This window comes from Polypterus senegalus, chromosome 17 (assembly GCF_016835505.1).
Source record: "Polypterus senegalus isolate Bchr_013 chromosome 17, ASM1683550v1, whole genome shotgun sequence".
NCBI lineage: Eukaryota > Metazoa > Chordata > Cladistia > Polypteriformes > Polypteridae > Polypterus > Polypterus senegalus.
Genome location: NC_053170.1, coordinates 99,921,518 through 99,938,361, shown reverse-complemented (window position 1 = coordinate 99,938,361; position 16,844 = coordinate 99,921,518). Strand labels below are relative to the sequence as shown.

The 16,844-nt window shown below is 48.8% G+C and overlaps 1 protein-coding gene across 1 annotated transcript in view; it reads right to left on the bottom strand.

Annotated features, from left to right (window-relative positions):
* Positions 1 to 4,445: 4,445 nt before the first annotated feature.
* LOC120517098 (myosin phosphatase Rho interacting protein) overlaps positions 4,446 to 16,844 on the bottom strand; it is a 119,274-nt gene continuing 106,875 nt past the window's right edge. The window contains exons 20-24 of the mRNA XM_039739196.1: positions 16,383 to 16,496; positions 14,177 to 14,263; positions 10,747 to 10,909; positions 10,491 to 10,576; positions 4,446 to 5,189 (exon numbers count right to left, since the gene is read on the bottom strand). Of these exons, the coding sequence (XP_039595130.1) occupies positions 5,121 to 5,189; positions 10,491 to 10,576; positions 10,747 to 10,909; positions 14,177 to 14,263; positions 16,383 to 16,496 (519 nt within the window). The 3' untranslated portion in view covers positions 4,446 to 5,120. The remainder of the gene's footprint in view (positions 5,190 to 10,490; positions 10,577 to 10,746; positions 10,910 to 14,176; positions 14,264 to 16,382; positions 16,497 to 16,844) is intronic.

The window sequence follows — 16,844 nt, the reverse complement described above, 5'->3', positions numbered from 1 at the left end:
CACTGCCCGCCTGGCACACACGGCTGCCCCTTTCATTCTCGGTGGGCGGCTGATGACGCTGCTGTAAGCGGTGACCCGGTTGTGGCTGAACAGGGCGGCGGGGCGTAGCATTGTAGTGTGCCTCAGATGGGGCAGATTCACTACCCGTCTTCGTTCTCGGCGGGCGGGTGGACACTGCAGGCAGCATACTGTAGTGGAGGGGACTGTGAGGTGGGCTGGTGATTAACCCCCTCGCCGCCCCCAGTTATTCTCAATAACAAGTCCGCACAGAGCACATCAGACGTGTTGACGACGGGTGCCATCCTGCTGTGATCGCGTGTACAGGGCGGTGCAGAAGAGCTCATCTTAACCTTTTGTCTTCACCCTTCAAGAATGTCTCTGAAACACAAATCTGATTATACAGTAAAGAGGAGAAAAACCATCACTGTGGAAAATAAAGTAGAAATAATGAAGAGGTCAGAGCAGTGACACTCCGTCATCCACTGGCAGAGCACTTGGTTACAGTCGGTCAACAACAGCATTTATTAAGATAATGGACCTGCGCCGACTTACAGACAAACTCAACTCAAGTACAAACCGACAGTCTCTGTCTCGTACGTAACCCGTGGACTGCCTGCACTTTGTACACAGGAAAGTAAAAAGAAACAAAGCCTGCGGACGACCGAGAAGACGTACAGGAGTTCCTGCCGAGACGCGCCAAGGAGAAATCGAGGCAAACGGAGACGAACTTTGCTGCTCCAGAAGCGGCTGCAGGTCAAACAGAATCACAAATGCAGGCGAGAGATGGCACCGCGAGGACCCAGTGGCGTACCCGTCAGAAATGTCAAATTCAGAGATGGTGGCTCGTCACTTCCACAGCTTCATCTCCTCTGGCTGTGCTCGACTGTCCTCCACCAGAGAACGTTCTGGAAACGGTTGGCGTTCGAGTCGCTCAGTACAACTCGGTTTGCTCCTGTCCTGTGACTGGAAGTGTGAATGAAGCCACACGAGAGATTTGTTCAGTCCGGTCGTCTCTGTACTTCAATGAGGTTTTATTTTCCTCCCGGCAGACATTCAAAGATGGTGATGCTGCAGTCCTTTGAGCCCCCCCAGCGTCATCGTTAATGAACTGATTGTAAAGACCCTTCTGCCACACTGTGTTTAAACTGTGCAAACTCCCCTCGGGGCACAGACCCCCAGCCAGCCTTGGCATCGGTAGATTTGCTCGATGTTGGATGTCCACAGCTCAACAGTTCATTGTGCTAAACTCCTTTGTGTGTTGTGATCGTGTCCTTCGTATCTGAGGCCTTGTCACACACAAGACATTGACAGCCCGAGAGCGTGAAAGACCAGGCTTAGTTTAAATTATGCAATTAAAATCCAAAACTCTAACACTCACCCGAGCAGCCTGGTGGCGCAGTGGTTGGCGCTGCGGTCGCGGAGATCCTCCACTCGACTCCCGGCTCCGTCGGCCTCCCTCCGCGTGGCTCTGGCACTGCTCTTCATTTCAGTGACCTGGCAACTCCAACTTGGCACTGCACGGGTGGGTTTGCTGCCCCCCTCACCCGCTCTTAGTTCAGGCCCTTAAAACACAACGCTGCCCATCTCAGCCTGAACTGCTTACAGTGCATTTGAAAAATGGGCGAGCAAAATTCACGTTTCAGTTGTAGGGGAAGACATAAAAACAGACTGCGATTATTCTAACATACGCCTTCGGTCTCAGAGTCGCCCGTTCACGTCTCTCACACACACAGTAAGCACTTTGGATACAAAGCAGAAGTCGTCGTCGTCGTTTTGAGTGATCACTTGGCCCAGCACTCTTGTCACACTTCACTCCAACACCAGGTGGCGTGCTGGCTGATGGGATCTTCAAGGGAAGCAAACACGTGAAGCCCCCCCAGGCCGCCCACCCGTTTTTATAGAAGTCGTTTTCTCGGGTGGATCGGCACCCCATCCCCCCCACCCCACAAGCCTGAACAGAATAAACTTGGGGTTTGGAATCGGATGGCAATTGTATCACTTTTAGATTTTTTTTTTTTTTTTTGGGGTCCGAGTGGACTCCAGGATTGCAGGGACTCTTCGTCAGGTTGTAAATGTCGAAGGCTGCCATGTCAGGCTCACGGTGGGCAGTTCATTGACCTTAAATTAGGAGGAAAAGCCAGCAAAGCAGTGATGTGCTGCACCGCCACACACTCCTCACCCAACAGCGCCACCCTGTGTAAGCGCACGACGAGAACTTCAATTTATATTACAGTCGACAGGAGCACGAGGCGATGCCCAGGCTAGAGAGCAACAACGACAATTCTGGTCCTGATCGATCCAAGTCTGCAGGACTGTAATAGCTGCTCAGAGCCAGCGGGTGGCACTGCTGTGCAAAATATACTATATACGGGTGGGGGTAACGAAGCAAAAACGGGACCCCCAACCTGCGTCAAAACTTTGGATTCCAAAATAGTTTATGTGGTCACCGACACGTGGCGTGTGTTTAGTGAAGGACCTGCAACCCTCCCTCACACTCCGATGGCAGTGGTCTATTGAAGCCTTGCCCATCTTCCTCTGTCCTGGTCTCGTCCAGGTCACCCTGTTGTCTCATGACAGTGACAGACATCATCGCTTGGCAGTTTGTCGCATGTGATAATAATACAAAAGGCCAACATGTCCCCCGAGGAGTGGCAGCACCTTACAACAAACACCAAGGGAGCAGAGTGGCAGGCGTCAGCGGCGCTAACGGAGTGACAAAGGAATATCTAATAACCAACTAGACCACCGCCAGGATAACGGGGGCTTAACAGGCAGATTTGTGAATAATAAATGAAAACAGTCAAGCAGTAAAGGCCATTACTGTCACATTGTTACTTTACATCAGATTAATGGCATCTTATATAGAAGAGCAGTAAATTCTAACCAAGTTTTTATATCGAGTTCCAGGTTCAAATACCAGTTAGGGCAGCCAGCGACTCCATGTTGGCCTGTATGAGCCTGGCACCCCACTCACAGTTACCATGCAGGGGGTGACGACGCATGGCAAATAAAATGAAGCAGCAGACTTCGAGGGCAAACTCGAGAGTCGCACATCAGAGCTTCTCTTGGACGTCCTCACTAGTAAGAGGGTCCGATGGGAGACGGGACCCCCCCCACACACACACTCTAATCCCAGATAGACTTGACTTTGGTCAAAGATGGCGGGCTCTGAAGGTCACTGCTTCTTTAGGATGTGGGCATGAAGACGAGTCGCAGCTTTACTCTCCAAGTGACGTGTCAGACCCCTCGGAGTTGCCACCTTCACTCGACGGGACGTCCCTCTTCAAGTTTGATATTCTTAAAAAAACTCCTTCACCAGCTTCACTCGAGCAGCTGCAGTCCAACTAACTCCTGGTTTGGATTTGGTGGAGTCGTCCTGCTGCACGTGTGCTGGAAACCCTCACCGCCCCTCCGTGGCCTCGGCGTTCACCATCGCGGTCCTCTCTCCGTGGCCTTAAACCCCACACGGTTCACCTTCCATGTGCGTTGCTCGTTTTAATTTTATTTAATTTTCCGTATGAAGATGAGGTACAAGTCTCTCTCTCTCTCTGGTCTGTGTGCCCATCCGCCAGTAATGAGACTCACGTGTGACATCCACCAGTTCATAAAGTGGTCACATAACTTTTAAGGGGACAGGGCAGACAAACGTCACTAACACATTTAGCAGAACTACAAATAAAATGATGCACAAGAAATACATTTATAAAAGACATCAGTCACCTTAATGAAAGGCTACGTCATGTCGGTGTGCCAGTCCACGAGATGGCGCATCACAAACACATTTTAATACTACAGACATTTGTGATGCGCCACCAGTTGGAATGACAAACACACACAATGCATTTCATCACTACACGCATTACAACACACACTCCAGTAGATGGCGCCCTGCAAACGTGAACGCGGAGGTCCAACACATCGATGACTTTAACTTCAACACGTCTTAGGGTCCGCTAAGGGTCCCACCTCCTCATCCTTACCTTTCTCTGTTGTAGGTGGGGGGTCTCCAGCCCTTAAGGCTTAAAATCAAGGTGACTGAAGCCAACTCGTCGGAAGAAACAGCAAAATACAAACAACATCTCAAAATAGGCAAATGTGATGAAACTCGACAGGCGAGTATTGGGGTCAGCAGGCAGAAGTCCGAAAGATACCCCCAAAGGGGGGCTCAGGAATTCAAGTCTCTGCTGTCCAAGTGGTTCGGTCTGCGTGTCCAGACCTTCTGAACGGTTGGCGATCAAGGCCACCGGTCCCCTAATCGTTTTGGTGGTCACCAGTCTCTCCGCTCTTCAACTCCTTGTCTTTTTTTAAAAACGTGGACAGAAGCGCTCAGATCTCACCGCCCCCTCCATTCTCGTACTTCAGAAAACTGGCGACCCCCTACGAGCGGGTGGTCTTAAGAAAGCGGCCGCTCCACTCACTGCAGTCAGAGACACGACACAGGCGGCCATGGTGCAAAAATATTTATTGCTAATAAACTTGGGAGTCAGTTGGTGTACAGTTTGTTGGTTTTTTTTTGTGTTTTTTTTTTTGCATATTTACAACAACAGAAAACAGGAAATCAAAGCTGTGAGACATAAAAGTCAGAACATTTAAATAAATACAAAGGAAACGGTCACTGACCCCACGCTACAAAAATAATCCAATTAAAACCCTTTGTTCCCATAAAGCTCAGCACCCTACTCAGACTCTCCACCGTCCAGTCCCGTCCCGTCCCGGGCGCTCGCCTCCGCTCCTTCGTTAAAGTGCCGTTGTATCCTGCGTCGCTTCGGGGGGGCCGTGACGAGGTGTGCCGAGCGGGGGCTCCCGTGAACGAAACGTGACAGACCATCGTGGGGCGGGTGGGCCGCTCAGGCTGGCAGATGTTCAGTGACAGTCGAGGCGGGCACATCCTCTGGCGTATTTACAGGAGTCGTCGCTAAGAGCAAGTAGCTTATACAGTAGTGAAGTGGAAGTTAAAATCGGGAATATTTACAAGAGGAGCGCTACGAGCGTCACAGTAACGGGAGTGCACGGAATGCAAGTTCTAGAAATAAAATTAAAAAGGAAAGAAAAAAAAGTTACACAGAAGACGCGTGACCTGCGTGGCATTCACTCAACTGCAGCCCGAGGCCTCGACGCCGTTAAAAGTCTTTCGTGTCCTTGTCGAAGAGCTGCAGTCTCTGCTCAGCCGTCAGCCCTTCCTTCAGACTCTGGAGGGAAGACAAGAAGAGAAGAGAAGAGAGAGAGAGAGAGAGACGTGAACAAATGGGATGGGAAGGCGACATAAAACAACATGTGCCCCCCCAAATAAACGAGAGGGCGACAAATCCACAAAAACGTAAAGAACAAACACACACACACACACGGGGAATCACTAAAGCAAACAGCCCATAATACTCAAAACAGGGGGCGGGCAAGGCATCTGAAAGGTGTACCACCTCGGAGGGGGGTGTGGGCGGAGCCTGGGAGAACTGCGCCATGAAAACAGTCAGCTGACTCAGCCTCTGCCTGTTCATTGGCAGACCTTCACTCCTGTTTGTCTGGAAGGAAGTCGCGGGGTTAGGGCAGAGCGGCGAGAAAGGCGCTAGATAATCACACACCGGCAATGAGGGGCACCATATAGAAGAGAGAAAGACGACGAGTGACACACACATGTGAAAGATAATGACTGACTGACAGACACAGACAGACAGACGTGAAGTGTATGATAGAATAACTGATTGATACAGATTGATGTGAAAGGCGCTATATGACTGATGGATATGAAGATCACTCTAAAAGAGACAGACAGACAAATGTGAAAGGCGCTATATAATACACAAATAATGAAGGGCACAACATAAAAGAAACAGACGAGTGACACACACATGTGAAAGATAATGACTGACTGACAGACACAGACAAGACAGACGTGAAGTGTATGATAGAATAACTGATTGATACAGATTGACGTGAAAGGCACAACATCACAGATAGAAAGTTAGATGTGAAAGGCGCTATATGACTGATGGGTATGAAGATCACTCTAAAAGAGACAGACAGACAAATGTGAAAGGCGCTATATAATACACAAATAATGAAGGGCACAACATAAAAGAAACAGACGAGTGACACACAGATGCAAAAGGCGCTATATAATGACTGACAGAGGTGAAGTGTATGATAGAATAACTGATTGATACAGATTGATGTGAAGGGCGCTATGACTGATGGGTATGAAGACCTCTCTATAAAAGAGACAGACAGACAGACAAATGTGAAAGGCGCTATATAATGACTGACAGATAGCAGTGAAATGCTATCTGGGTATGAAGACAGACAGATACTACATAATACACACACACACACACACACTTTGCTATACAAAGGACACAGAGGCCAACCTAAAAGCTGCCCCATATCAGGTTTGTATTTTGTGTGCCCACAGGTGGCACTGCCCAGGGTCTGGGTTGGCCAGTGGAGGCCTGAAGAACTCGAGGATGGCGTCCACCTGTGTGTCGCCTTCCCAGCACTGATGGTCAGGGGTGAACTTGTCACTGGTTGATGTTTCAGGGGCTGGGCATTAGAAGAAGGTGGTGGTAGTAGAAAGGCACACCTATTAAAGAGCTGGGGCAGGGTGCCGCCTTATAGGACCAGAGTGCTGCGTTGCTCGAGTCCTCTCGTGATCTCCAAACATCTTCCATGTTGTTCTCAGGGAGTTCATTTTCTATTTGGCTCTCCGAGTTTCCTGCTCTTCACTCGGCTCTTTCACCTCCAGCGCAGGCGGCCCTTGAGGCCACCACAGTGTCGACACAGAAGCCCCACACAAGTATTATGATCGTATATCATATATTGCATAACTTTGAGCCTTTTATTTTTTAGCATCTTTTGTAAAACACATCTGCACAAAACTGAACAGACAATGACATAAAAATAAAAATAAAAATAAAGTATAAGCTCAGGTTTTGAGAGAAAAAAAAAAAACGGGAACTGAAAAGGAAAAAACAAAACAGCTCAAACCTCAGCAAGTCGACGTCAAACAAAAGGCTTTCGAGTGCCCAGGTGAGCCACTGAGCCACTGGGCCTCCACAGTCAGAGGGCGACTGGAGTGAGAAAATGAAGGCTGAAGGAGACTCACCGACTCCCTCTTGTGGCCCTTTAGGGAAGCGCCGCTCACGGAGCTCCTAAGGATTACTGAGCCCACCAGTTCAGACACATCACACTCCAGCAGCCACTGGAAACTGGTCAGTTTTAGGACAAATGGGGAAAGCGGATGACTCGCGGAGAGGTGCCAAGGCACCGCATGTGGAGCCATTTAGCTAGTCCCAGTATGACCGAGCGAGGCTGTTACTGGCGAGCCGTTTTGTGGTTCACTGGTCTGGCAGGTGCAGTGCGTGGCTGGAACTCAGGATATCAAAGGACTCTGACGGAGGGCAGATTCACTCGTAGCTTCAGAGGTGGGTTCAAAGCTGGCAAAACTTGCAGGGCAGCGCAAACACAGCAGCCCACCCAGCTGCCATTCTAATGTTGTTACTGGTCATTTGGGCCCTTTTGCCTTGTGATGGGCTGGTATGTCATGTGTGATGCCAAGAGGAGTCCACTTACCTTAACTTTCTTATTTCGCTCATCTATTTGAATGGTGGACGTTGGTACTACTGGACCTCTGCACTTTAGGGAAGCGCTGCTCTGAAAAGGCCCCTCACGGAGTGCCCACCAGTTCAGACACATCGCACTCTTAAAATGAATGTGTCGTCGCCAATCATACAAAACAACAACATTAGGCCCACCTGTGACTATGCATGTGATGCCCCATTCAGGGATACTGGCCTCACATGCCCATGAAGGATGCCCTTCACGATGCCCACATCTCGGCGATTTCACAGCAGCACCTGCACACTTGTTAAATGCCAGCGTGGACGGGTTCCACACCACACCACACGCAAACCCCCCTCTGATCGGACAGACCATTGAAAAGCCTAAAACGAGGCCCCTCGGGGTCTCTCGGTGGACGTGATGGAAGCTGTGCAGACAGACGCAGCACGAGAGGAAGTCTGTCTCTGAAATGCCTCCATAAGCACTTTACTTAATTGCTTCCATAATTCCACCCGAGCCGCGGCACTTGAGGGAGCACAGGAAGCAACTGGAAAGCTTCACGCAGAGAGCCCCCCGTAAAAGGGGGGACACGCACACTCGCTGACATTTCATGACCTCTCCCTATGCCTCAGCTGTCTGACGCAGTGGGCCGAAGCCTCGGTGTCCGTCACTAAAGAGGCGCGCGCTACACGCTGTGATGCCAACCTGAACAATGGCAGCCAAATTCAGGGAATTTCCTTCCTGAAATCAGAACTTTCAGCGTCCCGGTGGCAAACAATTCCCAAAAAAAAAAAAAAACAAAAACACCTCTCTAATTGAAATGGCAGGAAGTGTTTAGAAGGAACACCACAAAGGGCGACTCGTGGCAGGCAGTGTGGCCTCAGCAATTCACATCTCCAGGCCGAGGACCACCAGAGACCACAAATGGAGCCCCTTGGGATGGGAGCTCACATAACCATTAGGCAGATATGGTGGGGGGGCACTACACTGGCGAGTCACTTCACCTGGGGGGTCTTTGGTCACTCGTCGAAGCAGAAACCCCGGATGAGAAGAGGGTGGCACAGGCCAGGAGCGGAGTGAAGGGTCTCCACTCGTTTGTCAATTCTACGTTCTTGTGTGCAGAAATCAAATGTTGTGCCCTGTGAGTACACGCCGATGTGGATTTATGGAACATCAAGTGTCACCACAAGTGTCCTTACAATGGATCTTTAAAGAAAGACGGACCGGAGACGTTCAAACCGTACAGAGCAACGAGCAGACAGTCGCACCAAGTGAAGAAGTCGCCCCAAACTCACCGTTTCATCTGCACGGGGATTTGGTTTCTAAAAATCGATTTTTTAAAATTTCGTCTTTGGGTCCTTTTCCTTCTTTTTTTGTCAGGACACCTGCAGGGTTGTTTGAGACACAGACCTGTTGGGGTGTTTGAGGACCACCAGATGTAGCTGGCCTGGTTTTCAGTTGACCTAAAGGTTCTTCAGAGGACTTGGACAGGAGCCCAGCAGCAGCTCCCAGGTCGCAGGTCATTATTCTAAATGTCTCATTTGATCTCGTTGAGCATTACTGTATCTGCGGTTGGGGGCCCTCTAGTGGTTACAGCACACATTACAGCTGTGCAGCAGGCTGCTTTTCAATCCCCTGGCACAGGTGTGCTCGACTCCGGTGGTCTGCCACACTGTTTACCACAAAAAACGCAGAGGCAGTTATGGATTCGTGTTCGTTTCTAGAGGTCTCTCGACTAAGGTCAATTGAACGTCAAGATCTGGTAGATTTTCTTCTTTCACTTGAATGACAGCCGGTCCGGATGGCAGAACAGATTTGTGCAATGCCAAGGAAAGGCACAGGGGGGCAAGCCTGCTGCTGGAGTTAACGGTAAAAATATCTACACATAAACGGAAGGAGAAAGAGAGGTGGAGATACGGGAGGAGAGGAATGAAGGTCAGTAGGACCACCAGGACAGAAGATGTGTGTGTGAATGAGAGGGAGGTCAGTGGACTGGTGAGGATGAGGGGAGGAGAGTTGGCGAAGGTGGATCGAGTTTAAATACTTGGGATCAACAGTAGAGAGTAACGGGGAGTGAGGAAGAGTGTCAGGAGTGACTGGTGACAGCAGGAGTGACAAGGAAGGTCTACAGGACGCTAGTGAGACCAACTATATGGGCACAGGAGACAGAGCTGGAGGTGGGCAGAGTTAAAGATGTGTAGGCTGGCATTGGGGGTGACGAGGATGGAAAGGATTAGAAATGAGGACATTAGAGGGTCCGCTCAGGTGGGACGGTTGGGAGACAAAGTCAGAGAGGCGAGATGGCGTTGGTTTGGAGAGATGCTGGGTATACTGGGAGAAGGGTGCTAAGGATAGAGCTGCCAGGCAAGAGGAGAAGAGGAAGGCCAAAGAGGAGATTAATGGATGTGGCGAGAGAGGACATGACGGTGACAGGTGTGACAGAACAAGATGACGAGGACAGGAAGGAGGAAAGCTCCGAGTGACTAAAGGGCTGCTCAGCGTTTACAGCACGTCGCACTCAAAACAAACTGACGGTTCGTATCGCCGAAGCTCCAGAGCTGCACTCCATCACGGGCCGAAGCAGCCAGCAATTTAAACTGGAGACGTACGTCAACAGCCTTTTTAGCTCTCCCACGGTCTACGCCTTTCAAAAGTGTTACGTTACGAAACGTGAAGTACGATTAGCCACAGCCGTGCCAGGCACACCACTCGATGCCATCACTTGAATCGGTGCCTTTTTGGGCTCAAAGTGCTGTTAAACGGCGCGGCGGCTTTACCGTCCTCTCCAGACACCACGGTTGTATAAAATATGCAGCACACTTCCCTGATGCTCCAAGGCCCAGAATGCACCTCAGTGTTTCGCCACGCGGTCCTTACCCGACTCGTTCCAAAGCCTTTCTGAGACAGCATCGGTATTTAAAAAAGAAACAAAGTCTCACCTTTGACCTCATCGTCCGTTCACTTCTCTTGGCAGCTGCAGCAGCCATCTTTAGGATGTCGGGGTTACTTTTTGACTTCATAATGTCTGAAATGAAAAGCAAAGCACTTAAGGAAAGTGGAAAACAAAAACGCTTCAAAGCGGCCATCGGCACTAATAAAACAATACTGAATGACGTTAATTGCAGCGACACACTAAGACGGCTCTGCCGGTAACTGAATGCAGATGACAGGCGCACATCCTAATCAGTTCCATACCGTATCCCGAGCGCTCCACGTCCTCCAGCGCCTGCTCCCCCAGAGCCTCGTGGGCCAGCTGTAGCTGCTCTTTCAAACGATTCAAGTCCCGCTCGGATTTGGCCTTCACAATACTGAGCTCGGTGTAAATGTCTTTGTATTTATCGGTGGCATATTTCTTGTCCTGAAAAAGAGAGATGACATTGCAAGGAACTTTAAAACTTGAATCGACAAGTTGGAATTGGTGTCAGACCCTCAGGGGGTGTTCGTTAGGGTCTACGCCCAAGAGGCTCCACTCCTAAGACAACTGCTGTCCTATCTGTGTTATGGAACAACTGATGGGACGCAGCCACACACGTCATATGGCAGGTTACAGCACCACGGCCGTGTGACACCTGAACCTTCACAGAGAGCCACACGTCACCCACCGTCTCCTCGTGATGCACACGCCGGCCGACATGCCACGGAAGGCTCAACATCCACATCCAGAGCACTCCGCACAGTTAAGACATCCACGTGGACGTCTCCTCAGGGCACACAAAGTATAAGCTGCACGCAACATACAAGGCGCTCAAAAAGCCGTCGTGGTGTTTGGCGTCGGCTCCTCACACTGCAGTTCTTATCCAGCTGTGCCCTCCTCTCTGCGGTCACACGGGTTAACCTTCACTTTGTAAGACAATCACAGACTGACAGGATTTTTAGTCTGACAAAGCTGCCTCGTGTTAGCCGTCTTTGAACCCAGAACTCAATTTTATTAATGCCAGTATACCCTGCCACCCATGACAAGACCAACCGGCTTGCTGTACTGAACAGAACAAGCAGTTTTGGCTGTGCTACCACACTTACAAAGGTTTCTCTAATAACCAGTTAGCATTTGAACAAGACTAATAATGGATAAGCTAAAGAGACGTCACCACTACAACTCCATACTGATGGCTGCTGGGAATGGGGCTTGGCAGTCACGCGCTTATCATAAACTAGCCGTCCCGGCGGCTCCACCCGCGTGGCGGTGAAACAGGACAAGCTTGAAAAATCAGCAAACAAATGGGAATCGCTAACTAAGAGGAGGCAAGTTACTCTCCGAAACGCAGACGGCCCAATTCTGATGTCACGCGTCCCTCTCCCCTCGGACCGCAAAACCAACCGGAATGTTCAAGCAAATTCTAGAAAAGAAAAAAACTGATCTGAATCTGTAAAGTTGTTCTCTCATTCAGTGGCTAAGCGGAGGTAAGATACACACCCCAAGGCTGGCACGTGAGTGAGGGGGGCCCCGGCCCCTTACCCTCTGCCTGCTGCATCTCTCTCGGATTAGCGTGAATATCTCGCTCCTGCAAGCAAACTCTGATACTTAACGTGACGAGAGAAGTCGCAAAATCAACTGGAATGTTCAAGCAAATTCTAGAAAAAACCCGATCTCAATCCGTTAAGTAATTCTCTCGTTCGCTAGCTAAGCAGATGTAAGGTACAAACCCCGAGGCTGGTCCCGCACCCTCTCCCTCGGCCTGCTGCAGGTCTTCAGATTTGTAGAAATAAAATCGGTACCGCAAGCGAACTCTGATACTTCGTGTGACGAGAACTGGAATGTTCAAGCAAATTCTAGATAAAAAAAACCCACCATCTAAATCCGTGAAGTAGTTCTAACATTCAGTAGCTAAGCAGAGGAAACGCAGGCTCCAAAACGTCACGAGAGGTAGACCATCTCAAAAGGAGGCTGGCGGGTGAGCGAGGAGGACCCTGCCCGGCTCCACCCTCCCCTCAGTCCCCATGCCTCTCTCTCGGATCTGCGCAAATAAATCGGTACCGCAAGTGAACTCTGATACTTTGCGTGACGACAGAAGTCGCAAAATCAACCGGAATGTTCAAGCAAATTCTAGAAAAAAAAAAAAAAAAATCAAGATCTTAATCCATGAAGTTGTTCTCTCGTTAGCTAGTTAAGTGGAGTTAAGGTACACGCCCAGAGGCTGGCATGCGAGTAAGGAGGGCACCTGCCCCCTTGGATTAGTGCACATACAGTGATCCCCGCTACATCGCCCATTTATTATTACTACTACTAGGGGGCTCCGCCCCCTGCTCGCTTCACTCGCCCACCTCGGCTTTGGTTTACCGGATAAACGATTTAAAGAGATTGTTATTTTCACGGGAACTGTTACAAATGCATGATTTTCATTTTTACTTTTAAAACTTTCGTAAAAACAATATTTGTCCTTTATTTCCTGCCCCAGGAGTGGTTAAATCTCTCTTGCGGGACGTATAACGCTGCTCGCGTCGTGAAGGGGGGTCTGAACGCACGCTAAGGAGATGCGATCGGTTGAGCTGCGTGTTTGCTTGTCGCTCTGCGCGTCCATCATTTCAAAGCCTGTGCAGCGGCTGTCCTTCTGTCTGGCGGGACGTCAGATTGTCTTCCGAGAAGATCAGGCCTCGTCTCCCTGGTCTCCCTTCCAAGAGAGACGTTACTCACATCCACATATCGTGTGTTTACAAAGCGTGTTTTAATACGTTTACGTGTGTTTACAGCGAGTGGGAGGGCTATTGTAAGGCTTAAACTATACAAAAAACGTTTATATCGTCTTTCTATATCGCGGATTTTCACCTATCGCTGATGGGTCTGGAACGTAACTTCCACGATTGGTGGGGGATCACTGTAAATCGCGATGAGAGAAGTCGCAAAACCAACCGGATCGTTCAAGCAAATTCTAGAAAAAAAAGCACAATCTAAATCCATGAAGCAATTCTCTCATGAAAAGCAGACAGACAGACAGACGCTGGATTTTATAGAGAGAGAGAGATTATAAATAAGCCATGTCAAGCAGTATTGGCCATTTGCAACATTAGGAATATCTTGGCTACATTTTTAAACTAATTTAATGGTACTGTGAATAAAAAATAAAAAAAAAGCATACATTTTAATCAAAACCTCGATATTTCGGTGCGATTCCAAACTTTTTTTGTTTTTGACTGCGCCATAAATATCAAAATATCTTGTCAAGTCGATTTAGAAAATAAATAAATAAATAAATAAATAAATGCTGGTTCTGGTGCAGCAGGCGTGGATGCAGACAGTACATGATGGCTGAAAGATCAAAATAAAGGGAACGGCAATGGGGGGTGTGGGGGTGAAGACCCCTTATAGCAGCCCACCGTCCGACTGCAGGATATCCAGGATATGTGAGTGCACGGCTCTGACTGCACGTATTCATCAGGCCGATGGCATCATTCAGTGGTAACAGTGCTGCCCAGATTGGCATTGGCATCACACCCCATTCCACTGCCGGGCAGGCACTATAAGCCATCGTCACCAAGTGCCACCATGTCATTGTACTGCGGCCTCCCTATTGGGTGAACTCGGCCTCCCTATTGGGTGAACTGGCACTGCTGTTCATTCTGATTGTGTCTGGTTTCTATATGCGAGTTCCGCCCGCTTTACTTCAACAACAAACCAGATGCCACTTACCCTCTGAGCCGTCTGCAGTTCATCCTTCAGCGAGTTAATTTCCTGCTTCAGATACTGAACTTCCGACTCCTTCACTCGCAGCATAACCTGAAGGAGTAAAACACAAGTCATATTTGGAGCTGCTGAGTGGTCCTGTGGTCAGGTCACAATACTGAAGATTACGAGAACTTTAACATTTGTGTTGACGTAGCAACTAAACGCCCTCCTCTTCTACCCGCTCAGGAGACCAAGTTACCCAAACGTAGTAAGATGACCACGCCGGGCAGGACACGTAGCTGTGAGATTTAATGAACTGCAATGTAACGAGAATGTCACTCGACTATGGAGACACTTCACAATACGAGAGGGGAAGTAAAAAAAAAAAAGCGCCAATCGGTTTGCGGTTTGGCTTTGCCCTCCTAAAGGAACGAAATGTGCAGTTGCTTCTCTTTCTCAAAGGGGATTCTTTTTTAATGTCCTGTGGGACCAACGCACTCATCGACAGTAAATAAGACTTTCATTTCGTAAACTTTCACTAAACTCACACAAACTGCCTTTTCCTTTTCCACTTGACACCATCCTCTGCTTTTTCATCAGGTAACAGACGAGGACGCGTCTCACTCTTGCATCATTGACTTCACCTGCAGACGCGCTCTGTGAAGAGGAGGCGTTTCCACCGAGGATTTCGTCAACGCCAAATTACTGCGAGTGGACGCCAAACCAGCCGCTACCCATAAGCAGGGGAGGCCTGCAGCTCAAACGCGCCGTCTAATTAGTTAGCCGCTTTAAGACTTGGCCACCAGTTAACTGAAGGATCGCTCGGGGGGGCTTTCACTGAAAGTATTTTCCGTGGGTTGCTTTGACTTGTCTAATGTATCGTAGGAATGAAGGCAGACCATGCCACTCGATGCCCGCACTCCCCGTTTGTTATGTTCGTTGTTCAGTGTCTGGCCGGACAGCTCACTGCAGGAGGCGATGGCTGAGCTAAGACTACAAATGCAGCTTAGGTTTCCTATTTGTAAATCTGAACAAGTTTAAGAGCTTTTAAGACGTGTGGGGCTCTCGTTTATAACTTCATGGATACGCTAAGAGCACAAGCAGACGGAGGACCTCCCTACAAACGGTGCAAGGAATGTGATGAGCCAACTTACTAGTGCTGGGCGCTATGACCACAATTCGATATCGCGGTATTTTTCAAGATTATACCGGTTTCGCGGTATTTTTTCCCCATGCATGAGTGGATGTTAACCACAATTACTGCAGCAGACTGGCTAAGAATGACCTACTCTACCGTCCGGAGAATTGTACAAAAACACATGTTAATGGGCACACAAGTACTAATACAGGCATGCATGGCCCCCCTAAAGTGACAGTTTTCAAGGGGGCACTAATGAAGAGAAGGAATCACACTGCATGACAGTTGCAGTCACAATACAGAACCTTTATATTGAACAAATTCTGCAAACAACTTCAACTCTAATTTTCACAGCATATTGTCAACCATCCCAAGAGGCAGTTAGACCAGAGGTGCCTGGCAAAAGTTGTATTGCGCTGAACTCGTCTGAGAAAAGGAATAAATAGTCGACGTTTGGGAAACCAACTGCACTTTCTGTTCATGTTACCAATCTCTGCCCACTAACACGTTCGCTATATGGATCGTAATGGCATTGGTTCTCTCGATCCACCGTCGTAGGCAGTTCCTCCAGCAAACGCGTTTGACTCGAATGTCCTCTCACCGTTTTACTTTTACCCGAGGACGTGCAGGGTGCCAATCTTAGTTCCATACATCCATGCCACGCCAAAGCATGTTTGTGGCTAAGGTGGTGCAGCAAATTGCTCGTGATGACAACTTTAGCTCGACAGCACTTGCAGTAAATAGTTGTTTGGCACACATCTGACCTTTTAAAGCCAAAGTATCTCCAGACAACAGACGCGGCTCCTTTTTTCGGCAACAGTTCTTGTGTGTCATCACGTTCAACTTTATCGTCTGCTACACCTTCAGTTTCAGAAAGTTCTGCCCGTTTTCACCACTCAATACCTCCACTAATGCATGTGCTACGTTGTATGAGTGCTTAGCGGTGCAGCAGTGTAAATGTCCCCCCTTAAACAGTTTCCTGCTACGCCATGTTTTGAATGTTGTTCAGGCTATTTAAACAGGTGTTCATATCATAGCAATAATAAACGGTTTTCGGTATCAACCAGTATACCACCCAGCACTACAACCTACCTCCAATTCGTACACCTCCTTGCCCTGTACCAGTGTGCACGAGTCTCCACCATCCTCGTTGGTGACCATCAATCGCAAACGGGTAATCTCGGCCGCCAGACGGTTATTTAATTCCTGTCGGAAAAATGTAAATTGTTATAATAGCAGATATATTGGATATCACACGTTGACATTATAATGATAATAACACCACAATACCAGGCCCCGCTCTGGGGGTCTCTAGGCTGGGTTAAATATATGGGTACTTGTTGGATTTTTTAAACTCCCAACAGGGCCTCATCCCAGTATTTCAGATGCCCCCTTACTATAGGGTGGTCCAGATCTAATTATACAATTTTCATTATGCTATAACTTATTAAGTTTATTACATAGAAAATCACCCAGAAAATCCCGAAGTGTGCGAACTGACGACATGAAGAATCGGGAATCATCCCGCCATAAATCCGTCACCCAGACGATCTG